General features: G+C 42.9%; 1 protein-coding gene across 1 annotated transcript in view; it reads left to right on the top strand.

Moving 5' to 3' along the window:
* fibcd1b (fibrinogen C domain containing 1b) overlaps window positions 1–27,638 on the top strand; it is a 127,130-nt gene that overhangs the window by 46,794 nt on the left and 52,698 nt on the right. The window contains exons 3-4 of the mRNA XM_081367326.1: window positions 8,945–9,104; window positions 10,661–10,797. Coding sequence (XP_081223452.1) covers window positions 8,945–9,104; window positions 10,661–10,797 — 297 coding nt within the window. The remainder of the gene's footprint in view (window positions 1–8,944; window positions 9,105–10,660; window positions 10,798–27,638) is intronic.

The following is a 27,638-nucleotide window of genomic DNA, read 5'->3' as shown; positions in this document are numbered from 1 at the left end:
TTTTGTGTCTTATGGTGTGACATTATTTACATAAAAATTAAACACTTTTATACAAATTTAACTTATTAATTCTTAAAAATCATTCCTGCCATGTGGCAAATTACATGCTAAGTATAAGCTAGCTGTTTTTAGTTAACCAAGAGATTAGCTTAACTGAACAAAACATCAGATGGTGTGACACTGTATCATACGGTGTGAGTGTTTTTTTAAGTCACACCATATGATATATTTGTCACACAATACACCTTTTTTAATGATAAATAAATAACTATTCAAAACATATTCAATAATAATAGTGAATGTTTAATAGTGAACATTAAATTACCTATACAATTAATGTATTTCTTTTCAATTTTATACTTAATTTAATGTTTTTGAAGTGAGATGGTGTTTGATTTACTCATTTTTATGAGTTTATTATAATTTTAAAAGTTTTAAAACAATGTTAGTATGTTTTTTTGATTAATGTTAACTGAATTGAATTAATTGAATGATGAATGCAAATAAAAAACAGGTTTTTTACATTGACAAATCGTGGAGTGTTGCAGTTCATCATATAGCGTGACACTATATAATTTGGTGTGACATTCAGAATTGTGCCAGTAAAAATACTTTCTTAATCATAAATCATAAAAAAGTCAACGGAACACAAGAGAAATAGTATCAGCAAGAGTCACAATCATTTTCATAGATTTATAACCGGGTTTAACATAATTAATCTAAAATATCTGGAAAGGCTGAGGTAGTAATGAAAAAAATGTATGTTGAAGTTAGTTACTTAGGGAGAGTATATCCCATTTTCATTTTATATAGAATAACGTTTATGTCACACCATATGACAATTTTAGGCACGAATGCAACAAATTGGTGAATAAATCCAATTTCAAATACAAAATCTAAAAGACCACATATATTGTGGGAAATGCAAGAGTCAGTACAACACAACTCAATATTTTTTATGCCTAATATTTGAAGTAAAAAATAAAAACTTTTTTCAGGCGTCTCCCACCCATGTCGCACATCAAATAAGACTCAGAAATATTACACGTTCAAAAATGTCATGTTTACACGACGAAAACGTTCGTCTAGAAACACGTAACAAAAAATACACGGCCATAAATGTTGCGTTAAGGCGATACAAACGATCGTGTCTTTAAATAACATGACAAAAAACTTCGCGTTTAGACGTACAAAACGTTCGCGTTTACACGGACCAAAAAGACGCGTACAAACTCTGCGTGTTAATGCGTCCAAATTTCACGCGTTGCATATAATAGGTATTGTCCCCAACGGCGTTCCATACACAGCACACGTCTCCCTCGTGTGACGTAAAATGACGCGATGTTGAAAAAAAAGCTTTTTGTACGAGCAGTCAAAGAAACGCTCACTTTATCTACTAAATTGGTGTCATTATGTCGTTTTAAAACATTTTAAATCCTGCATTATCTTTTCATATGGTATTTTCATACACGGTTATATATTCATTTAGATTTTTTTTTTTACCTGCAAGTTGCTCTTTAAGTCTACCCATCCATCAGTTTATCATCTGATGTATGTCATCTTTACAGTACATAAGCTGCATATGAAGAGTCATGTATGATTGAACAGTGCATTTACATTTAATGCTGTACAGCAGTGACATGTACAACAGAAATAATGTTTTGACATTAGTATTTTAAATATGAAATTATGAATATTGAGCCATTAGAGAGATATTTGAAATGGTCTGTATGAAGATTATTTGTTTGGTTGGGGGGTTATCATTAGTGATTTTAATTTATGTAGCTTTATGTAGCATTTTTTTTTAACTGTACACTACAGTTCAAATTGATGGGGTCTGTAAGATTGTTTTAACCCTCATATTCTCCTCATTTCCCCTTTTTACCCCCATGGTAGGCTATTTGGTGAAAGTTCGGACCCAAAACATTTAAAGAGCAATTGTATAAATATATATTTTTAACTTCTCAAATATACATTTATGGTCTGTTTTGGGGGATATGTAGTACTTTGTGTTCATATTTACAGTTTGCTTGCATAAAAAAATATGAAATTTTTCAGAAAAAAAAAAATAGCCTACTTTAATGATCTAAGGCATCTTTACACAGCCGAGTTAAGGCTGATCTAAAGCGACTCCGTGTCGGCTTAAAATTCTGTGTAAAGACACAATGGCGCATAAAAGCAGACTTAAAATATGCCGGGTCTGACCCTCCTCAGCCCCTAGAAGGCCTATCAAAGGCAACTCTGATACTGTTTCGGTTCAGTGTAAATGAACGCGATCTTGTGCCGCCCTAAACTGTCATTGTCATGACAACCTAAAGCACGCCTGTCCGCTCAAATGGCGCAAAACATATAGGCCTAGCTCAATATAGACGGTGGGCCGAGGGGAGATTTCGTGTTTTCAGACGATCTGTGGAGATGGATAACCCAGTTTTTTATATGTAATATAAAATATGTAAACAAAGCAAATAAAAATAATAATAAAAAAATAATATTGTTTTAGCCAAAAAAAATAAAAAATCAGCCTACAAGGGACAATGAAGTAAAAGAGTTATGTACTCACATCGTGAAGTCATCGACGTGTGTGATCAATGGCTTTCGTTTGTAATCTTCCTTTGAAGAGACTGGCAGATCAATGCGCTGCTACATTTCTCTCAGATACGGTAAATGCTTATTTGGCGTCACTGTGATTTGTGCATTGATATATTATATTTCCAAAATCATCTCCTTGAGGACGATATTTCACCCACACACAACGGTGACATCTGCTGTCCTGCCTGAAATACTAACACTAGCATAATTGTTCATGCTTTCTGGCTCTTTGAAAAAAAAATATTTTGACCTCTTTTAATCCTGCTGTGATCTAAGTTACTCGGTGTAATAATTCATAATTTCTTTATAGCATTTGTTCTATTTGGAACAATTTTATTAAGAAATAGAAAATAACTATCAGTACCACAGAATTCTGACAAACATCAAAGTGTGAGATATAGGCCACCACGCAGAGGAAACTATTTTAAAATTTCATATTTGTATTTATCTTGAGTTTTATTTCATTGTTTACTATTTAATTGTCTTAAATTAATTGTATACACTTAAATTTAATTGAATTGAATTTAAAGTATCCATATTATGGCATTATTTTAGGGGTTTGACCTGTAATGTGATGCAGTTAGACTAGGTTATTTATTTATATGTACAAATCATCCAAGTGCCCCATTCCGAGTCATTTCTAAGATACATTTGATTAATATGATTAAACATTATTAAATTGTAAAGAAATTAAAGATCCGTTATGATTGTCGAAAGAATTCTGGGTGCAGTTTACTCTCAGCCAATAAGATTCCATGTGCCATTTTCATAGTTCAGTCATGGAAGTCTATTCTTATTGGTTGGTAACTTTTGAGTTTAACCCAGAAGTGAGGAGAATTCATTTCAAGTGCAAGAACACAGAGAGAGAGGAGATGCCGAGAGAGCACTGTATATTGGAGAGCGCACGTCCAGTTTTGTGCGAGAGCAAAGGAAATCCGCGTGCGAGCAGAGAGATTCTATTATAGAAGTGCTCTCGCGTTACAATAATGCGGCCTCTACATTTGGGGCCCTATTTCAATGATCTAAGCGCATGGTCTAAAGTGCACGGTGGCGGCGCAACACTTAGGGCGTGTCAAATCCACTTTTGCTTTTAACAACGGATTTTCAAAACAGTTAGTAGAGATGACACATTCAAATCTATTCCTGAGAGGGGAGAAGCTTGAAGTTGTTAAAGAGTTTACTTATCTTGGGGTTACTTTGGATTCGACTCTCACTTTTAAAAGTCACGTAAAAAAGTTGTCTAATATTGTAAAATTTAATTGAAAGAATTTTAAATACATTAGGCCATTCTTGACAGTCAGTGCTGCAAGGTTGTATTTACATTCAATGATTTTTTCACATATCCGGTATTGTTTCAATAGTTGTTCATTCACAGGTGACACAATTCTAAAGTTAACAGAAACACTGTTTAAGAAGGCAAAAAAAAAAAAAAACTCTCATTTCATTACTGTAAAATTCTAAAAGAAACACAATAGCCTATATTGAGTTTTGAAAAGTTAAAAACAATTCAATTATGCCTGTTTTTATAAGCTCTGGACTTGTCCCACCTCCGGTAAATTAGTTTATAAAACAGAGGACAGATTGTGGTATTGGTACCAGGTCTGTCATTAGAGGGGATTGTGAAGTGCCATATAGGCGAACATCTTTTGTTTTGTTCTACTTATCACACCTTTAAAGATCATCTAAAGAAGTGGCTTATGACGAATCAGGTGTGTAAACATTTTTCTTAGTAATTTAAATGTGTTTTGGGATTTTTTTTTTTTTTTTTGTAGTGTTGTTTTGTGTGTATAGCTGAGTATTTGTTCTTGTGTGTACCTGTCTAGGGACTGTGGACGTAAATTAGCAATGTTGCTATAATCCGGCTTGTTTACATTGTGTATTTTGTACAAATGTTTCCACCATATCTTTACGTACACAATATGAATCTTTTACATTGTAATCATTTTTTTATATTTTTAATATATTGTTTGTGTGCTGCTGCGCGTCCCTGTATAATAAGCAGAATGTAAGCGCATTGTGGACCCACCTATTGGCACACATTACTAATGCACCCTTTAAATAACAAAAAAAAATACTGCAATTTCAGTTGTCTCAACACACCTCGTTTTCAGACCATGGGCGCACAAATAGGTGCAAATACATTTGCTATTTAAACGACGTGGCACAGGACATAAAAAAGATAACTGCGTCAGGCTGAAACTAGCAAAAAACACTTGCGTCGCGCCTGGCACTGCATTGTGCCGGGTGTATAATAGGGCCCTTAGCATTAACATAACGGCATATTCATTTCATTAAAAAAAATCTTGCTGACCCTAAACTTTTGAATTGCTAAGTTTCACATACAGGATTTATGATGAATATTTAATTTATATTAGCAGTCTAATGCTTTACAATTATTTACATAAAAATATGAAATGATTAAATATATACTCCATTATGATTTTTATTTGAAGTTTAAGGCTGCTCTAATGCTGCATTTCATTTACACAGAGGCAAAGCAACATTTAATAGTGGCTGAGTCACATATTGTATTTTAGGTTATAATGCGGCATTGTGTCTTCAAACAGAATTTAAAGCAGTATTTGCTCAGCTGTGTAAGACACCTTTATATGGTTTCAAGGTCCACCATGTCAGAATGCCACTGATTTTATTTTCAATATATTGTAATTTCCTTGTCCTGCAGGGTTCTTTTTAGGTAAGATTTTTTGCTGCACCAGGGCATTTTATAAGTGTGTTGACTTTCACTATGGCATCCTGTAAGATATTGTACTCTGGATGCATTATGCTAGTGTTATAGTCACATACACTGTGTTATTGCCAGCTGAGGACAGAGAAAGCTGATATGAGGACATTGATACTAGATGGCAACTGCTGAATTCTATAGACTTCAGTTTCAGGACTGGGGAACAGCAGATGCTGCCTGTTTTCCTGTGTTAAGTGAATTACCACAGAGTTAAAGCCTGACTTTTATCTGAATTACGAAGACTTAAGGTTTAGGATTAACACCATCTCTCTCTAACCACGAGTTACTGACAAGCTCCTACACACCAAATCTGTCAAACACACACAAGCACACACTCAAACACGGCGGGCAGGAGTGAAAGAGAGTTGTTTATCACTACCAAACACCTGTGCGACAGAGAAAAGCGTTAGCAAAATCCCCCTGAATAGAAAATAATCCTCCGTTTTCTGATGACTTTTAGACAGCAATGGTGACCTGTGTTTGTGTGTAAATGAGTGTGTGTGTGTGTGTGTGTGTGTGTGTGTGTGTGTGTGTGTGTGTGTGTGTGTGTGTGTGTGTGTGTATGTGTGTGTGTGTGTGTGTGTGTGTGTGTGTGTGTGTGTGTGTGTGTGTGTGTGTGTGTGTGTGTGTGTGTGTTTTGTGAATGTGAGGGGTCTTTCTGTTTTTATACTCATACTTTTTTGGTTGAGCTTTGATACAGTTTGAATGAATTGTTGGATTTGTGGAATCTGGAAAGGAGCACAGAAAGCTACACTCAGCACAGACTGAGTGCAACTGAAGAGTGATGAAAAAGAGGCAGGGGTGGGTTTGCGGTTACCTTAGAAACAGTGTAAAAATGTGTCATCTCCAAATTACCAAACCTTATTAATTAAGGGCACTTATACCTGTAATTATCTCCCTTCACATGAAAAATGAAGCACAGACAGTTCCCTTGTCACAGATTTAACCCAGTTCTGTATTAAATTGTAATGCCAGTTTAATTGTTAATTTGTGGTAAAACCAGCTCTGATAGTGCACTGAGGTAGGATTTTAGGTTACACATGATAGCATTTTAGCACTTATGCTCCATAAAGCAGCAGGATATACGCACACGAACAGTATAGGCCTTCCCCTCCCCCCTCACACCTCCGAGAGGAAATAGCATCACCTATAAAAGTAAGAAATGCTTGTGAGGAATGAAAGCGTTGAGCTCTGTGTGAAGTTGTTTCAGCTCTAGTGGCATTTTAGCTTCAGCGACTATTCCGTTTACAGCCTGAAATTAAAGGAAGTAATTCTGCACTGTCAATCATCTCAGTATTACAACTTGCTGATATAACCACGGAAAAGCCCTGAAGCTAAAGGTTACTTCCTATGGGCATTACACTGTCAGTGCGCTAGCATGTGTGTGTTTGCGTCATGTGTAAGTGTTTTAGGTGTCAAACCAACCATGATCTGTAGGGTTCAGTGCGCAAATAGTCAAGGGTCCCAGAGAACATCATTTGGTTTGGTACAGTGTGTTAGTAATGTTCCTGTCCATTTCCCTCTCCCATAAGAGGAATTGGACTCATTGAATTCAAAAGGCACAAAGACGGAAGCATGTGTTTGGTTAACTTTTGAATTCATTAAGGGGGGTAAATCACCCTAATAGAGTGTGATTTTTGGAATTTATTTTTTCAGTAAAATCATTATTCAAAATAAGTATTTGATATTCCATGTATTCCTCGTAACTCTTACATGTGAGCATCAGCATTGTTATTTATTCAAAAGTTTGTCATCAGTGCTTTTTTTTTTAAGAAATGACTACTGTTCAGAAAGAAAGCATTAAATTGGTCGAAAGTGACATCAAATACATTTATAATGTTACAAAAGATTAGTATTTCAAATAAATGCTGTTCTTTTGATCTTATTCCTGACAAAAATAATAGCAGCACTATAAGCAGCACAACTGTTGTCATAATTGATAATAATAAGACGTTTTTTGAGCAGTAAATAATCATATTGCAATGATTTCTGAAGAATCATATGACACTGAAGACTGGAGTAATGATGTTGAAAATTCAGTTGTCATCACAGGTATAAATTACATTTCAAAATATATTAAAATGCTGTATTTTGCTGTATTTTTGATCAAATAAATGCAGCATGGTGAGCATTGTTTATTATTTATTATCTTGGTGAGACTTATTTCAAAAACATTAAAAAATCTTAACCAAAATTTTGCATACTAGCGTATTGGTTGGTAATAGTTTCCACGTATTTTTTAATCACCATGGTATTTATTATTAATTTATAAATATAATAAAATGTAATTTCTTGATGCTCCATGGTTTACTAACTCCACTAACCTACTAATGTAGGTTTGTGACTGTGAATTTTATATTTTGTTTTGAAAATATATATGTTTTTACTACATGATTTTTTTTCACATAAGTCTCTCATATATTCACAATAATTTAAACATATACCTTATAGGATGTGTCTGATGATTCAAAGACCATGTTGAGTCCATACTTTTGACTATTCTGTTCTCATTCTTTCAAAACTTTGCCTAAAATCCATGTACAGAGAGAATAAAACTTGTGAGATTAGTAAAGTCCTAATTTATATTCATAGCTCATCAGTTATAGCAGGTATAGATCGTGTCCGTCCTGCTCAATGTGTAGGTGGCCTTTAAAGAACACTGTATAGGACACATTGTTGAGCTGCAGACAAGTACAGGACACTCATTTATTATGTTGAATGTGCCTCACAAACATTGACACAACCACACACTCATGCTCACAGGAACACTGGGTTTTCCATCTAAAATGGGTCAGATCTCATAAGTTTATGGGGAAAAGGCACACAATGGTCTTATTTATAGGTAGACAAGATATAGAAGGTTCAACTTACTGCCTCAAGCAGAAAATCACACTGTAAATCTGGCACAAAGACCTTTACAGCTCTATTGCATGTCAAGTATTTGAGCTAAAATGACAGTTGGCCTTATGGAACCTGTCTCCCAGACAGATTTTGCCTTCTCATGCGGGCTACAAGGGATTTTCAATTTCACTGGACAATAAGCTGTTCGCTTCAATGGTTCAAAGCTTTCTGTATGTCCAGAAAATAAACCTATAGTGTTATCTTATAAGTTAAAGCCATCAAACAGATCTAGACTTGGCACAAGAATTGTTTTCTGTTGTGCTGCAGAGCTTTAATTGAACATTTTGCTGTCCAAGGCACCAAAATGAATCTCAAGAGACTGCATGTTATCCACAATGACAGATATATTTTTGGGAAATGGAATCTTACATCAACTTATTTTGAGATACTAAACACTAAATATCATGGGGTCCGAATTGTGCTGTGATGTGAGCACTGTCATTACAGAGCTGTGTGACTTTCTTTCTTCCGTGGATCACAAGAAGAAAAGTAGGGTCCAGTGAAAAGTATTTGTCCATAATGTCTTCTTTTGCGTTTTGCAGAAGGAAAAATCATAAAGGTTTGAATCATGAGGGAGAGTAAATTATGACAGATTTTTATTTCCTTTTAAATATTCTGATTCTCTGCTCGCGTCTGTTCTTTGCAGTTTATTTTAGACAGTTTCCTTGTCAGTTCATGCTTTCTGTGATATAGTTTTTGTTTGTGTTGCAGCTGCTGTCCGAGAGCCAGATTAACATGGTGAAGGTTGTCAACTCTGTGAGCGATGCTCTGAATGCCATGCAGAAGGAAACAGGAGGTCTGAAGGCCAGAGTGAAGGCTGACCTGCAGAGGGCACCAGTCAGAGGAGTTCGCCTTAAAGGCTGTGCTAATGGTAGGGGATCTAGTTTGCCTGCCCATCTTCTTTGTTTAACATGTTTGGGGTTTTACCTAAGTGTCCATTGTCTGTTTGCTCCACTTTACACTACCAAACACCAAGGCTGCATTTATTTGATCAAAAATACAGTAAAAACAGCAATATTGTGAAATATTAATACGGTTTCACTTTATTTTGGAGGACCCTTTAACACATTCTGTTGACTGTAAGTAACGTTGCACCTACGTTTGCTGCTCAAGAAACATTCCTTATAATTATTATTATTAATGTTGAAAACAGTTGTGCTGCTAAACATTTTGGTGGAAACCATTATACATTTTGTTCAATACATTAAAGTTATTTGATAAACAGAAAGTTCAAAGAACAGCATTTATTTGAAGAAAACATTTCTAGCTTTACTGTCACTTTTGATAAAAATGTGATGACCCCAAACTTTTGAACAGTAGTGTATGTTTCATTGTTCATTCATATGTATCCAAGAGTCCATCCATCCCTCTATTCAGCCTGCAGGGAGTCGAGATTTGGCTGGTTGACATCATTCTCTTTTGAAAACCATTAAAAATAATTTTGTTTGATTGCTACATATGTATTGCTAATGCCTCATTATATAATGACAGATTCTTTTCTGGAGGCCCTTAAAAGCATGAAATTGACTTTTTAGAGTTTAGTATGTAATTAGTGAAGGGAATAAGTAGAGTCCAGAATAGCATAGTATCATTCTGCTCTTACTATTTCCTTTGGCTCCAAAGTGATTTGTCACATGGCATTTTTGTTCAGGAGATTGAGTTTAAAAGTTATGTGGTCCCATGAACAAGTATTTTGATTCAAATCATGTACTCTGACTACACCAGCTCAGAATAACAAGCACTTTGGTCCCCGAACAGAGCGCCTCCTCCCACTGTTGACTCATTGATTCTCAATCCAAAGAACATCAGACAATTTCACGAAAAACTGTGTTTAAAAAGCGCACATAACTATTGTCTTCTTTTTGTGTCCCGTTGATCTGAATTCTCATTAGACGAGTTGCTGGAAGCTGAAGGAAAGTGGCTGTGCTTAAATTGCGCTCTCGGGAGGCCTAATGTGTCTAAAAGCATTTTACCACTTTACTTTTAAGGTCCTGATGTGTCTGCTGGAGCCACAGGTGTGGCTTGTAATGAACCTGGTATGGAGCAGACACTGGAATGCAAGTGTGTGCCAGTGAAGGAGAGTGTGTTTTCTATAATCAGGGAAAAGGATCGCTCTTTTGGGAACAGAGACCAGTAAATTGAGAAGCACCAGCTGCCTTGGAAAGATGGGCACAAAATCATATTGGCTAACCTATAGTAATATTCCTTTGGTCATTAAATTAGTCTTGGCCTATTTCAGCTATTTGCTATCCTGTAACCATCCAGGGATCTAGTCTTTGTGGTTTTTGTGTTTGATGCTCTCTCTCTCTCTCTCTCTCTCTCTCTCTCTCTCTCTCTCTCTCTCTCTCTCTCTCTCTCTCTCTCTCTCTCTCTCTCTCTCTCTCTCTCTCTCTCTCTCTCTCTCTCTGTCTGTCTGTCTTTTTCAAGGCTCTCGTCCACGGGACTGTAGTGATATATATGCTAGCGGTCAGAGGGAAGATGGCATCTACTCTGTTTTTCCCACTCATTACCCTGCCGGCTTTCAGGTCTACTGCGATATGAGCACAGATGGAGGTGGATGGACGGTGAGTCACATTAACACATTTGCATATTTGTTCTTTTGAGTTTGTTTTAATATGCACTGCCTGAAGAGTAATTAAACTATATTATTGGTGGTATCACACCAAAGTGAGGCTTTTATTGAAATCTTAATGTGAATGAAATGGGGAAAAAAGAGAGGTGTGGTTCTGGAAAGAACTTATTATTCACTTTATATGTGGATTTACACACATGGGGAACAACAGCCACCACAAAAGAGAGATGCGTGGAATGTCATGTGGACTGACAACTGATTTGAATTTTGTTTGTAGAGATGCACTGATTGCAATTTTCTTGGCCAATTCGGATTTCCGATTTTTTTGCAAGTGTGATCTGCCAATACCAATTTTAGCTGATTCCGATTTTCTTTCTAAGAACTATAATTGACAGCATATACAAACAAAAATCTACTTTTCTTCAAAATATCAGTATTCAAAATAAGAACAAATACCCAAATTGCAAACAACAAATTGGTGGGTCTAACAGTAGGCTAGTATTCAGGTAAGAAATACTATAGAAATCAATTGTAAAATAACTGTCATGATAGAATACAGGAAGCAATAGCAGGTAAAATGGTGTTTATTTCGAACAGCAAGAACAAAAGTAATATCACTCAAAAGTCAATGCTGAACGATCTCATGGGGACTGGCGATCCGATGCACGCAGGAAACCGGCAACCGACGCTCTCAGGAAACAGGCAAACAGACGCTCTCAGGAAACAGGCAAACAGACGCTCTCAGGAAACAGGCAAACAGACGCTCTCAGGGGAAGACAATCAGGCTCACTCTCGCAGGGACTTTGATGGTCAAGTGCAGAGGTGCTCGGGTGCGGTGAATCCGTGGAATCCTCAGTGCTCGGTGCTCGTGTGCGGTGAAACAGAAAAGACGCGATCCACAGGAAGATCAGATCCGGAAGAGACGGCACAACACTAACACACAGGACTGCAAACAACGGATGGACACTGGAAAGGAGAGGTGAATGAGTATTTATGGAGAGCGGGAATGGATTGCACCTGAACAGGGAATGAGAGTGATTGATAACAGCTGGAGCACTGAACAATCACGCGAGCGGGACAACGCCCACTCGTGCACACTCACAGACATGTAAACAAACAGTGACACGAGACACAGAGGAAACAGTGCATAAATCAACCGTGACAGTACCCCCTCTCCTAGGAATGCCTCACGGCATTCCCAGACCCCCTTACCTGTCGATTGTAATCATCGATAAGGGAGTGATCCAGGATGTCACGAGCAGGAACCCAACTTCTCTCCTCCGGACCGTAACCTTCCCAATCCACCAAGTACTGGAACCCGCGTCCCCTCCGCCTAGAATCCAGGATGCGACGGACCGAATAGGATGGTTCCCCGTCTACGAGCCGCGGCGGTGGGGGAACCGGGACTGGCGGATTAATACGTGAAAAAAACACGGGCTTTATCTTTGAAACGTGGAAAACCGGATGAATTCTCCTGTACGCCGGAGGAAGGTTGAGGCGGACTGCCACCGGACTAACAATCTTGGTGACAGAAAACGGGCCAATAAATTTGGGAGCTAATTTATTTGAAACGGAGCGGAGAGGAATGTTCTTGGTAGAAAGCCACACTTTGGAACCGACGACGTATACAGGAGGCCTTGACCGGTGGCGATCGGCCTTGGCCTTGGTGCGCTCCCGCACTTGGAGGAGTGTCTCCCGGGCTCTCGTCCAAGTACGGTGACACCTCTGGATGAAGGCGTGGGCGGAGGAGACCGCGACTTCGGATTCCGTACTAGGAAAAACAGGTGGTTGGTACCCTACACTACACTCAAACGGAGACCGGCCCGTGGATGACACTGGCAACGTATTGTGGGCGTACTCCACCATAGAAAGTTGTTGACACCAAGAGGAAGGATTCCTGGAGACCAAACATCGTAGTGTTCTTTCCAGATCCTGGTTGGCTCTCTCAGTTTGACCATTGCTCTGGGGATGGAACCCAGAGGACAGACTGACCGTCGCCCCCAGCAACTTACAAAACTCTCGCCAGAATTTGGACACAAATTGGGGTCCCCTGTCCGAAACCACGTCTGTCGGGAGGCCATGTAACCGAAAGACGTGGTCTATGACTGCCACCGCTGTCTCCTTGGCTGAAGGCAATTTGGGCAAGGGAATAAAGTGGGCCGCCTTCGAGAACCGGTCCACCACGGTTAAAACTACCGTGTTACCCTGGGAGGGTGGGAGGGCGGTTATAAAATCTAGAGCGATGTGGGACCAGGGTCTCGAAGGCACCGACAGCGGTTGAAGTAACCCATCTGGGGGTCGATTGGATGACTTACCAATGGCACAACTAGAGCAAGCCAAAACAAAACTGTGAACATCACGAGCCATAAGTGGCCACCAGAATCGCTGCTTAACTAAGGAGATAGTACGACTCACCCCTGGATGGCAGGCTAGTTTAGAGCAATGACCCCACTGGATAACGTCTGATCGTAATCCCTCCGGCACAAATAAGCGGTTAGGTGGGCACCGGATCGGGGGCGTTACCCCTTCCAAGGCCTTCTTGACCTTCGATTCGACCTCCCATGTGAGCGAAGAGATAATTAGGGTCTCTGGAAAAATGCGCTCGGGAGTAGGTTCGTGTTCGGGACGATCAAAAATACGCGACAAAGAATCGGGTTTGATGTTTTTGGACCCCGGACGATACGAAAGAGTAAAATCGAAACGACCGAAAAAAAGTGCCCACCGGGCCTGCCTGGAGTTCAATCTTTTGGCGGTTCTAATATACTCCAGATTCTTGTGGTCTGTCCAGACGATAAAGGGTACCCCAGATCCCTCCAACCAGTGACGCCATTCCTCCAAAGCTAACTTGACCGCCAACAACTCTCGGTTACCAATGTCATAATTACGTTCGGCAGGAGATAAACGATGTGACAAAAACGCGCAAGGATGCATCTTGTCGTCTGAAGGAGAGCGTTGGGAAATAACTGCGCCTACCCCCACCTCTGACGCATCGACCTCCACCACAAACTGACGTGATGTATCAGGGGCGATCAAGATGGGAGCTGAAACAAAGCGGCTCTTTAGTTTGGCAAACGCAGCCTCAGCTGCGTCTGACCACCTGAACGTAGTTTTGGAGGAGGTCAGTGCGGTCAGAGGTGCGGCTAGTTGGCCAAAGTTGCGAATAAACCGCCGATAGAAGTTGGCGAATCCCAGAAACCGCTGCAGGGCCTTGCGGGAATCTGGGATTGGCCACTCTACCACAGCCTTAACTTTGTCAGGATCCATACGCATACCTTCAACCGACACGATGTGTCCCAAAAAAGGAACCGACTGTGCATGGAAAACGCATTTCTCCGCCTTGACAAAAAGCCCATTCTCTAGCAATCGTTGAAGCACTCGTCGAACATGCTGCACATGTTCCTGGAGAGACGAAGAAAAAATCAATATGTCATCCAGGTAAACATATATGAATTGATCGATCATGTCTCGCAACACATCATTGACGAGTGCCTGGAAGACTGCGGGACTATTGGATAAACCAAACGGCATAACCAAATATTCAAAGTGCCCCCTAGGGGTGTTAAAAGCAGTCTTCCATTCATCCCCCTTCCTGATGCGGACCAAATGATAAGCATTACGTAAGTCCAATTTTGTGAAGAGTGACGCTCCCTGCAACCTCTCGAAGGCTGAAGACATCAATGGCAAAGGATAGGTGTTCTTTACCGTGATGTTATTCAACCCTCGGTAGTCAATGCAAGGTCGCAGAGAGCCGTCCTTCTTCCCCACAAAAAAGAACCCCGCCCCCGCTGGAGAAGAGGAAGGCCGAATGAACCCGGTTGCTAGAGAATCAGAAATATATTTCTCCATAGCCTCTCTCTCCGGAACCGAGAGTGAATAAATCTTGCCCTTGGGCGGAGACTTACCTGGCAGTAAATCTATTGCACAGTCGTAGGGACGATGCGGAGGGAGAGAAGCAGCCCTTGACTTACTGAACACTTCCCTCAGGTCGTGGTACTCTACGGGCACGTTTGACAAATCCACTGCTTCCTCCTGCAACACAGGGACAGAAACAACAGAACAAGCAGACACTAGACACGAATTATGACACTCAGTGCTCCAAGCCGATATGGTCCTGTGTTTCCAGTCAATACGGGGGTTATGCAAACTTAACCAGGGGTGTCCTAAAACGATGGGTGTGAGGTGGGAGTCCATGATGTAGAATGAAATGGTCTCAGCGTGATTTCCAGATGTGATGAGTGTGAGGCTCTCAGTGACTTGAGAGATGGCTGGTAGTGTTTGTCCATTTAATGCGTTTACAGTGATGGTCTGAGGGAGTGTTCGGAGGGGAATATGAAACTGTAAAGCAAAACTGTAATCCATAAAGTTACCTTCGGCCCCCGAGTCAATAAGTGCCTTGCAGTGGTGATCGTGAGTTGACCATCTCAGTCTTACCGGGAGGATGGTGGAAGTGGATGAGGTCTTTTCTGCGGAGATCCCACCCGACAGTAGCCTCATACTTACTGTCGGGCTGGGCCTTTTACTGGACAACAATGAGCGAAATGTCCTGCGCCACCACAGTATAGACAAAGGCCCTGGGATCTCCGCCTTTCTCTTTCCTCCCGGGAAAGCCGAGCTCGCCCTACCTGCATGGGCTCGGGATCGTGGGGACCGAACGCGTCCATGCCGCTGGACCGCTGGTGTTCCACGCTGCCACGGACTCTGGTGGGTGACGGTCGTTGGCCGATCCGAGATAGACGAGCGTCCACCCTCAAGGCCAGATCAATAAGCGCGTTAGGTGATGGGGGCAGGTCCAGGGCGTAGATCTCCCTTTGGACGCGTTCGGCCAGCCCATGCAGGAATAAATCCCACTGCGCCTCCTCGTTCCAGCGACACTCGGCTGCCAGGGTCTTGAACTCAATGGAATAGTCCGAGACGGATCGATCTCCCTGGCGTAGCTCTGCCAGCACCCTGGCAGCCTCTCTTCCCGCGACGGCACGATCAAAGACCCTCCTCATTTCCGTCGCGAGCGCCTGGAACGAGGAGCAGCACTGGTCTTGGTTTTCCCACACGGCAGTTCCCCAAAGCGCCGCTCTCCCAGTCAGTAGCGTCAATACGAACGCCACTTTCGACTCCTCTCTCTCGAAAGTCTTAGGCTGTAGGGCAAAATGCATGCTGCAACGTGTTAGAAATGGACGACAGAAGTTGGGCTCACCGGAGTACGACTCAGGAGTAGGGAGTCTGGGCTCCGACTGGGAGAGAGGCACAGCTGGTGTGGGGGGAACTGCCAGTGCGTCTGGTGGTGCTGGCGCAGTGGGAGGTTGAAGCTGATGGAACCGCTGGGTGAGCTCGGACACCTGCGAGGCAAGAGCCTGAATTGCTCGTCCTGTCTCCCCCTGGCTGCGTTCCTGTGCATCCATACGGCCGATGCATACTCGAATAAACTCCTCCAATGAGGCTGAAGATCCGCCTGCTGCTCCCATGTCTTGGTCCATCCGTTCTGTCATGATAGAATACAGGAAGCAATAGCAGGTAAAATGGTGTTTATTTCGAACAGCAAGAACAAAAGTAATATCACTCAAAAGTCAATGCTGAACGATCTCATGGGGACTGGCGATCCGATGCACGCAGGAAACCGGCAACCGACGCTCTCAGGAAACAGGCAAACAGACGCTCTCAGGAAACAGGCAAACAGACGCTCTCAGGAAACAGGCAAACAGACGCTCTCAGGGGAAGACAATCAGGCTCACTCTCGCAGGGACTTTGATGGTCAAGTGCAGAGGTGCTCGGGTGCGGTGAATCCGTGGAATCCTCAGTGCTCGGTGCTCGTGTGCGGTGAAACAGAAAAGACGCGATCCACAGGAAGATCAGATCCGGAAGAGACGGCACAACACTAACTAGGAGAGGTGAATGAGTATTTATGGAGAGCGGGAATGGATTGCACCTGAACAGGGAATGAGAGTGATTGATAACAGCTGGAGCACTGAACAATCACGCGAGCGGGACAACGCCCACTCGCGCACACTCACAGACATGTAAACAAACAGTGACACGAGACACAGAGGAAACAGTGCATAAATCAACCGTGACAATAACACTGGATAGTTTTCAGTGTAAAAATTAAATACAGATTAATGCTTATAATTAAAGTTACAAAATTTATTCAGTCAAGAGCAGAGTGATTTTCTTTGTCTTTTGTTCTCTGATTAACATGACAGACAGCAGCAGGAATATAAGACTGCTGTCACTTTAAGAGTTTATGCATGGATCCAATATACTGTTACACAACATGTTATCTTTCTCAACTATTTACGATCCAAAACTGACTGTGGTTAAATACTCGCCAAGACAGAATACTCGCCAAGACAGGCATTTTGGCATAATTTTGACATTACAGTCACAACTGTAAAGGGTACATTTTTATTTGTGTACTCTCACAATAAAAACAAAACTTTGTACTTTTGTAAAATAAAGAAAACAAACAGGATGCTGTTTTCTGCCATCCTGGTTTCCTTTTCATGAAGTTAGTGGAGCATGTCACAAATATTAATCAAAACTCAGCAACAAGCTACAAGCAAGCTCTTGCGTGAACACTTGGTAAAATGTATATAGATCGTCTCTTCTTCCTCTTCTGCTTTTTCCTTTTGTGGCTGTTACCAGCATTGCATTACCACGCACACCCCATTCTGGATTGGAGTAATCACCTGTGACTGACTGTATTTGTCGTCTGTATGGACTGAACCGTGACGTTGGTACCGTGAAGGTTCAGGACGAATACATGTACAGTTACTGTACACCCCTATTATATATAATTGCACTCTTATTCCAACACAAACTTAAAGAGATAGTTCGCCAAAAAACGAAAATTATGTCATCATTTACTCACCTTCAAGTAGTTGCAAACCTGTATGACTTTCAATGGAGTCTTTTTGGACCCCAGTGTTTTTCTAAATATCTTCAAGGTATTTAATTTATTTATTTTTTTATTTGATTGAACTTTCCATTTAAAGGACTGCAAAAGAAAAAGTCTTCCAGGTTTGAAATGACATGATGGTGAGTAAACAATGACAGGATTTTATTTTTTAGCTATAGATGCAGATTTCAGAAACCAAAAAAAGAAAAGAAAAAGAAGATCATTATTTATTTAATCCATCATGTTTCAAGCTGCCTGCTGTTCTTTTCTCTCAATTTTAAATCAAAATTTAAAACCCAGATTGAAGTAGGCTAAAAGCAAAGAAAAAAAAAGCAAAGAAAGAAAGTCAAATACTTTTGATATTATATGCATCTAATCTCTCTAAACAACCATGTACTGGAGCATTAATCCTCCGTCTGGTTTATTAATAGCATGTAGTATATATACTGATAACTTTATTGAGGCTCTTAACAGAATGATGCTCAAAGTCGCTGTCATATTTGACCTCTTAAAAACATGAAACGTACTGTGAAAGCACTTAGCGAGATTGATATGATGATGACAATATGATTGTGATGATGATGGTGGCCAGTTATTCTGATTACTCTGGGTTTTGAGATTGTGTATCCGCTGGGTCTCCCTGCGTAGGATTGAATCCTGCTCACAATGGAGGCTGTTCTTTCCTGAACTTTCCCTCAGGGATCAATAACATCTCCATGCACATCTATATATCTGTATACAGTAGCACATTCAAAGTCATCTGTCTATATGTAAATATGCATGGCTCACTGAACTGTAAAATCTATCACATTACTATACATGTTTCTTGAAAATTTGAGGCAAAGAAAGTTTCTTCAGATCTTCAGTAGCACAGATGGTTTTTCCTTGCCACATCACTGATGGATCAGTGCATAAATGTTAATAATGTACAAAACATGGTTCTAATCACATAGTCACATGTGCCTAGATACATAGATTGCATATGCATGTGCATATATGAGTGTACTATATATGGAAAAGAGTCAAATCAGTCACATCATAGAGGCTGTTGATAGAAGAGAGAGATGGAAAGAGAATGATGTTGAGAGGAAATGGCTTGAGGTGAGATATGGTGTATGCAGTCTGTCAGGCTATTAGTTCTTCATAACCATCACACTTTTTGCTGCTCAAGAGACTGTTTCAACTGGGAAAGAAGACACCTATGACACAGTCATAGTATATGTGTGGGGGGTGGGGTGGGGGGGTGGTGGGGGGGGGGTTTGTGTATGTGTATTGAAGGGAGACTAATGAACTGTAAAAATGAAATGAGCCAAAGAGGCGAAGAAAAACGAGAGAGAAAGGAGAGACTTAGATATTATAACTTTCAAAATTTGTGTTTAGTAAGATTTTAGAAAGGTTTTTTTTTATTTTTTTTATTTAGCAAGTACACATTAAATTGTACATTCAGCAAGTACACATTAAATTTATTATGTTACAAATTCTGTCCTTTTGAACTTTTATCAAAGAACCACAAAAAATATTAGCAACAAAACTGTTTTCAACATTTATAATAATAAGAAATGTTTCTTGAGCTATAAATTATTCAAAATTCAGCTTTGCCATCATAGAATTATTATTATTTTTTTACTGTTTTTTAATGTTTTTTATTTTATTTTTTTATTTTTATTTTTTTTTTCAAATAAATCCAGCCTTGGTGAGCAGCATTAAATACTTATTTAAAAATCATTAAAAAATCTTACTGACCCCAAACTTTTGAATGGTAGTAGTGTATGTAGTTGATGCAGAATAACAGTATTTTCACTCATGGTATCAGACTTTTGGACGTGTATACAGTGGGGAGAACAAGTATTTGATACACTGACGATTTTGAAGGTTTTCCCACTTACAAAGCATGTAGAAGTCTGTAATTTTTATCATAGGTTCTCTTCAACTGTGAGAGACGGAATCTAAAACAAAAATCCAGAAAATCACATTGTATGATTTTTAAGTAATTCATTTGCATTTTATTGCATGACATAAGTATTTGATACATCAGAAAAGCAGAACTTAATATTTGGTACAGAAACCTTTGTTTGCAATTACAGAGATCATACGTTTCCTGTAGTTCTTGACCAGGTTTGCAAACACTGCAGTAGGGATTTTGGCCCACTCCTCCATACAGACCTTCTCCAGATCCTTCAGGTTTCGGGACTGTCGCTGGGCAATACGGACTTTCAGCTCCCTCCAACGATTTTCTATTGGGTTCAGGTCTGGAGACTGGCTAGGCCACTTCAGGACCTTGAGATGCTTCTTACGGAGCTTCTCCTTAGTTGCCCTAGCTGTGTGTTTCGGGTCGTTGTCATGCTGGAAGACCCAGCCACGACCCATCTTCAATGCTCTTACTGAGGGAAGGAGGTTTTTGGCCAAGATCTCGCAATACATGGCCCCATCCATCCTCCCCTCAATACGGTGCAGTCATCCTGTCCCCTTTGCAGAAAAGCATCCCCAAAGAATGATGTTTCCACCTCCATGCTTCACGGTTGGGATGGTGTTCTTGGGGTTGTACTCATCCTTCTTCTTCCTCCAAACACTGCGAGTGGAGTTTAGACCAAAAAGCTCTATTTTTGTCTCATCAGACCACATGACCTTCTCCCATTCCTCCTCTGGATCATCCAGATGGTCATTGGCAAACTTCAGACGGGCCTGGACATGCGCTGGCTTGAGCAGGGGGACCTTGCGTGCGCTGCAGGATTTTAATCCATGACGGCATAGTGTGTTACTAATGGTTTTCTTTGAGACTGTGGTCCCCGCTCTCTTCAGGTCATTGACCAAGTCCTGCCGTGTAGTTCTGGGTTGATCCCTCACCTTCCTCATGATCATTGATGCCCCACGAGGTGAGATCTTGCATGGTGCCCCAGACCGAGGGAGATTGACCGTCATCTTGAACCTTTTCCATTTTCTAATAATTGCTCCAACAGTTGTTGCCTTCTCACCAAGCTGATTGCCTGTTGTCCTGTAGCCCATCCCTGCCTTGTGCAGGTCTACAATTTTATCCCTGATGTCCTTACACAGCTCTCTGGTCTTGGCCATTGTGGAGAGGTTGGAGTCTGCTTGATTGAGTGTGTGGACAGGTGTCTTTTATACAGGTAATGAGTTCAAACAGATGCAGTTAATACAGGTAATGAGTGGAGAACATGAGGGCTTCTTAAAGAAAAACTAACAGGTCTGTGAGAGCCGGAATTCTTACTGGTTGGTAGGTGATCAAATACTTATGTCATGCAATTAAATGCAAATTAATTATTTAAAAATCATACAATGTGATTTTCTGGATTTTTGTTTTAGATTCCGTCTCTCACAGTTGAAGAGTACCTATGATAAAAATTACAGACCTCTACATGTTTTGTAAGTAGAAAAACCTGCAAAATCGGCAGTGTATCAAATACTTGTTCTCCCCACTATATGTCAACATATATATGTCAACATTTGATTGAATTTATAAAGTCAATTCATTAAATAAAATGCTCAAGAGAAGACAAAGCATTTGGCTTATGGAAGATGTCTTCAAAATAGTGGTGAAGTAAGCACAAATGACATTAAATTCTTCAAACTGTCAACAACATAAATGCCTATGCAATATTGTGACAATTGATATGTTCTCTTAATGCACTCTTATTAGAAACCTTTAGAAACTGAAAATACTAATTGTTACTGCTATATGTGAAACTGGCTATTTTGTTCTATCAACTCATACTGACCTTTATTTATTTTAGTTCCCGTCTTTCGTTTACGTTAACTCTGAATACAACTTTTTGTCTAGATAACCGCGTGTATGCAGATATAAGCCATAACTGCTGGCTTGATTTGCCGCTCTTGTTCCAGCACTATTATTTGTGATTTTCAGTACAAAAATGGGTCATCATTTATTATCGCTTTGAGCTTAAACAGCCCTCCAAAACACACACCACCTTCCCATTACAGACTGCATGTTCATAGTCACTACACAGTTTAGGATTAATTCCACCCACTCAAATGCATTTTATTTTGACATCTAATTATTGATTGCATGTGTTCACAAAGTCATGCACTGTCCCGATGACGTAAGCTTACAGTAAAGTGTGCCACTGATACAACAAATGGAAATGGTGCTGTAGACTGAGCTACTTTGAGCCTGTGCTGTGACCTACAGCTTTGCTTTAATATCAAAATGAGACCTTTCAATTCTCTCGTTCTTTACTACGTATTTCCTGCCCTTGTCCTTTTGTTGCTTCTTGTTTTCATTTCGGCAGGGAGCATGACAGAGGAAAGAGAGAACACTTCTTTCTGCCAGACACCGGGAGCTCCTATAAATAGGAATGACACTTTTTCCCCCCCTCAGCATTAATGCTAAATAGGAAGAGAGAAACTGAGAGGTGATGTTGGGAGGCACACAGGTGTAAAAAAAAAAAAAAAAAAAAAATCATTTTCTCCTACACTGATATTTCTTGAGGTAAAACCAAGCATAGCATTACAGGCATACACACACCTAAGGCTTTGACAGATGTAAGTATTTAGGTGTCAGTCAAGAAAGATGTTTCACATCTTCTCTTTTTACTTGGTCATGCATTGCAGGCTCATTCTTTATGTCTCTTTCTTTCACCCTCTGTTACTTTTTCGGGTAACACTTTATAATAACTGCACACTATTAATCATTAGTTAAGCATTACTAAACAGTTAATTCAGCATTTATAAAGCATTAATAGACATTAATAAGCAGTTTATAAATACAGCTATAAATGCTTTATTCTTGATTTATAAGCATATATATAATGTGTTGTATTTTCATACTTTATTAATGATCAATTTATCATTTCTAAATGAAGTATAGCATTACAAACCGGTTACATTATCATTATTTACAAACTAGGTGTTGTCATTGATTAATAAGATCACTTAGAAAGTGTAAGTAAATGTAGTAGATGCAGGTAGTTATAAAGCATTTAGTAGTGGTCAGTTAACTACAGGGCCGTGCACAGACTTTTTGAGGGGCATGTGCTGAAACTAAAAAAAGGGCACCCCCCTCCCATTTTCAATAACACAAAATAATAGTCTCAAAAGCTTTAGATTTATTCACGATTAATAACAATCATAATAATAATAATATAGATAATATAGATAAACATGGTTTTAAGGGCTTCTTTAAACCTAACAGCAACCGTTTCGGTTACTCACGTAACCTCTGTTCTCTCTAGAAGAGGGAACGAGTATTGCGTAGTTAGCTTACGCTACGGGAAAGCCTTTCTTTCTCGAGATACTGAAGCCAAAAATTATCCTTAATTTTTATAATCTTGTCAACGCAGTGCGGCAGCCTGCAGACCTAGGGCAAGCTAACTAGCGTGCCCATTGGCTGCCCTGCGGCAACTGCAGCAGCCTACCGCTGAGCCCTTGGCGTGACGTCACGACCAATGAGCGCGCTTGGCACGCTTAATGCGTCACAGCCCGCGAAAAGGGGTGTGGCTTAGCGTATATAAACAGGGCTCGGAGGCTGCTTCTCTGGTTTCTGTCGCATGAAGCGAAATGAGCTCGTGGCGCGAGCACGGCGGGCTACGCAATACTCGTTCCCTCTTCTAGAGAGATCAGAGGTTACGTGAGTAACCGAAACGTTCTCTTACGAGAGGTTCTCTCGTATTGCGTAGTTAGCTTACGCTACGGGAACGCCCTTGTCAACGCCGTGCGCGCCCAGCATCCACTGAATGAGTCCCAGGGAGAGCCCGGGGAACGTGATAGCGGAGAGCCGGGCAGCCCGAAGAGGGCTAGCGCCGTACATAAGCACACACTAGGGGGTTAGGAGCGGCACGGCCGGTCCTAACTGCCAATTCCCTGTATAGTGCAGCTCAACCAGTAGAGCTAAATCACACAACGTAGCCCGCGCACAGATAGTGGGCTGGCATACGCGAGACTTAGACTGATAAGACTTTCGCCTGCAAGGCGGGAACATCCAGGTTGTAAAACCTAACAAACGTGGAGGGGGAGGCCCAGCCTGCCGCTGCACAAATGTCATGAATGGGAATCCCGCTGGACCATGCCCACGACGAGGCCATGCCTCTAGTGGAATGAGCTCGAACGCCCAATGGGCACTGCAGGTCTTTAGACGCATAAGCAGCAGCAATAGCGTCCACTATCCATCTGGACAGGCTGTGTTTCGAGGCGGCGAGACCCTTGGTGCGCCCACCAAACGAAACAAAGAGCTGATCCGAGCGCCTGAAAGCGGCGGACCGTGAAATGTAGTTTCTCAACGCCCTGACCGGGCAGAGGAGATTACTATCGGCCTCGCTGCCGTGCGTCGGCAGGGCTGAGAGGGAAATGACCTGTGCTCTGAAGGGAGTGCCCAAAATTTTTGGAACGTACCCATGCCTCGGTCTGAGAATGACTTTGGAGTCATTAGGTCCGAACTCGAGGCACGCGGCGTTAACAGATAACGCGTGAAGGTCTCCCACTCGTTTGACTGACGACAGTGCTATCAGAAAAACGGTTTTGAGCGTGAGGTATTTCATATCCACAGTTTCCAAGGGTTCGAAGGGATGCGCTCTCAGGGCCTCCAAGACCAGAGAGAGATCCCACATAGGAACCGAGGGGGGTCGCGGGGGGTTCATCCTCCTGGCTCCCCTAAGGAAGCGGATGACGAGCTCGTTCCTTCCTAATGCGCGGCCCTGCTCAGAAACCGAGAGCGCTGAAATGGCCGCAACATAGACTTTGAGCGTGGAGGGGGACCTGCCCGCGTCCAGTAGCTCTTGAAGGAAACACAGTACTCGCGATACCCCACATGTCTGTGGATCGAGCCCCTTAGCAGTGCACCATGTGTTAAACACTGACCATTTCGACATGTAGAGCCGCCTCGTAGAGGGGGCTCTAGATTGTATGATCGTGTTCATGACCCCGTCTGGCAGATTAGCGTGTAATCGTTGAGGCTCCACGCATGCAGAGACCAGCGCTCTGGATGGGGATGCCATATCGATCCGCGTGCTTGAGAGAGGAGGTCTCTCCTCACCGGTATCGGCCAGGGGGCTGAGTCTGCCAGCTGTATTAGATCCGGGAACCAAGCTTGGTTCTCCCAGCATGGGGCTATGAGGAGCACTGAGTGGCGCGCTTCCCTGATTCTCTCGATGACCTGAGGCAGCAGAGAGACCGGGGGAAAAGCGTACAACGGGCCGCTGGGCCAGATCTGGGCCAGCGCGTCCTCGTTCTTCGAGAAGAACTCTGGGCAGTGAGCGTTGTCTTTTGACGCAAAAAGGTCGACTTTCGCTCTGCCGAACCGTCGCCACAGTGACTGGACTGTTTGGGGGTGTAGAGACCACTCCCCAGGGGGAACGTTGTCCCTGGACAGTCTGTCGGGGCCCTCGTTCAGGTGGCCAGGCACATGCGCGGCTCTCAGCGAGCGCAGAGAGTGCTGAGCCCACACGAGGAGGCGTTCCGCCAGGGTGCAGAGCATCTTTGATCTGACACCGCCCTGGTGATTCACGTAGGCCACTACCGATGTATTGTCCGTACGGACTAGAACATGGTGACCGTGGAGGAATGGGAGGAAGTGTTTGAGCGCTTTCTCGACCGCGAGCATCTCTAGACAGTTTATGTGTAGGAGATTCTCCTGGTCTGACCAGCGGCCATAGACCGGTCTGCCTTCGAAGAGCGCTCCCCAACCTAGGTTGGAAGCGTCTGTCGAGACAACTTTCCGGTGTGAAATCACTCCCATAGTCACTCCTGTGTGATACCATTCGGCTGCCAGCCAGGGCTGCAGGGCTGAAATGCATCCCTGATTCACTCTGACTCGCAAGCCGCCGGCCGCCCAGGCTCGGTGGGGCACGCGCATTTTCAGCCAGCGTTGGAGCGGGCGCATGCGCAGTAAACCCAGCTGGAGCACTGCTGCAGCTGAGGCCATATGCCCCAGGATACGCTGGAATGTCCTCAGCGGAACCCGGCTGCCTATTTGGAGGGATGCGGCGAGAAGGCGGATGCGGCGCGCGCGCTGCTCCGACAGTCTGGCCGTCATAGCCACCGAGTCCAGTTCTATTCCAAGAAAGGAAATTGACTGACGGGGTGATAGCGAGCTCTTGGTCCAGTTGACCGAGAGACCCAGCTCCTCCAGATGGCTGAGAAGCGCTGTTCTGTGAGACACAAGTTCCGTCTCTGACTGCGCTAGAATAAGCCAATCGTCCAGATAATTCAGTATTCGCATTCCCTGTTTCCTCAGGGGAGCGAGGGCCGTGTCCATGCATTTCGTAAATGTACGGGGTGCCAAAGACAGGCCGAACGGCAGGACTGTGTACTGATATACTCGACCCTCGAAGGCGAATCTCAAGAATGGCCTGTGACGGGGAGTTATCTGGATCTGAAAGTATGCGTCTTTTAGATCGAGAGAGATAAACCAGTCTCCTGGGCGAATCTGCGCGAGGATTTTTCTGGTTGTGATCATCTTGAACGGCCGTCTCATGAGGGCTTTGTTCAGATGTCTCAGATCTAAAATAGGTCTGAACGCTCCGTCCTTCTTGGGCACGAGGAAGTAGCGGCTGTAAAAGCCCGACTCGCTCAAAGAAGGATGAACCTGTTCTATAGCCCCTTTGCGCAGCAGCTTCGCTATTTCTGCTTGAAGCAAGTGCGCCGCTTCTGAACTCACTCTCGTCTCCGTCTGTGCTGTATAGCGCGGAGGGCGACGAGCGAATTGAAGCGAATAGCCGTGTTTTATAGTTTTCAGCACCCATTCTGACGCGCCCTGAATCGCTTCCCATGCTTCCGCATGCATAGCTAGGGGTCGAATGGTCTCTGGGCTCAGATCGCCGCGCTGCGCGGGATGGGGAGCCTGTATCAGAGAGAAAGGCGCGGCGCGCGCGCCGCTGGTGCTCGAACACGGGGGCTGGTAAACAGTATTGGCCGACTGTACAGCGTTCAGTAGCTCGGTCCCATCGGATGGAGCGTGATTTGCTGTCAAACAACCCAGGCGCGAGAGAGGCGTGGGGATTATCATGTCTACAAGTGAGTGCGCGTGCTCGTGAGCGGGCGCAGGGTTTACACTTATGACACGGCCAGTGTTTGGGAGCTTTAGAGGATCCGTGACCCAAGGTAGCTGGCTGGCAGAGCGAGCAGCGGGTAGGTGTGAGCACAAGGTTGTGGGCACATTTCCTACATTTAATACTCGAGCGGCTTGCGACCGCTTTATGAGAGAGCGCTCTGTACGCGTTACCATGGGGACCCTGTTTGTGTGAAGCAGTGAGCACATGGGAGTGGGCACATTTTCTACACTTATAACACCCTCGGCTTGAGCCGCTGTTGCCCGGGGTAACCAAGTGGCAGAGCGAGTTACAGGTAGATGTGAGCACAGAGTTGTGGGCACATTTACTACACTTATTACTCGAGCGGCGTGTGACCGCTTTATGAGAGAGCGCTCTGAACGCGTTACCATGGGGATCGTGTTTGTGTGAAGCAGTGAGCACGTGGGAGTGGGCACATTTTCTACACTTACAACACCTTCGGCCGTAGCCGGGAAGCCCGAATTTACACTCTTTCTGAGATTTATTTGGGCCGCCGTAAAAACGGCGTTTGTGTGCAGGCGAGCGAGTGGTATTACTGGCTCGTTGGCTGCGGTGTAAGCTGCTGCAGTAGCCTGCACTGAGGGGACTGACAGAGCTGGGCGTTTTGATGGCGGTCCGGCCGCAGCGGGACTCAGCCATCTCTTCCTCCCTGCGGGTGCTAGGAGGACTTCGCGGGCTCAGACTTCAGCGTTATCTTGGGACGCGGACCCCGGGGGGGCGGCGGTCTGTGACGGCTGGTCGAGCGCGACCTAGGGCGGCCGCCCTGGCGTCGCTGCGAAGTGGTTGGTGGCCGAGACGAGCGCTGTGTGGAGCTGCGCGCAGGAGGCTGAGCTTGAGAGCGGCCTGCGGCTGGGCTCGAGCGGCGAGGCAGGAAGAGATTCATAGCCTGCGACGCCTTCTGCACTT

Source organism: Scardinius erythrophthalmus (genome assembly GCF_964197995.2).
Source record: "Scardinius erythrophthalmus genome assembly, chromosome: 5".
Classification (NCBI taxonomy): domain Eukaryota; kingdom Metazoa; phylum Chordata; class Actinopteri; order Cypriniformes; family Leuciscidae; genus Scardinius; species Scardinius erythrophthalmus.
This window is presented reverse-complemented; position numbering and strand designations above follow the sequence as displayed.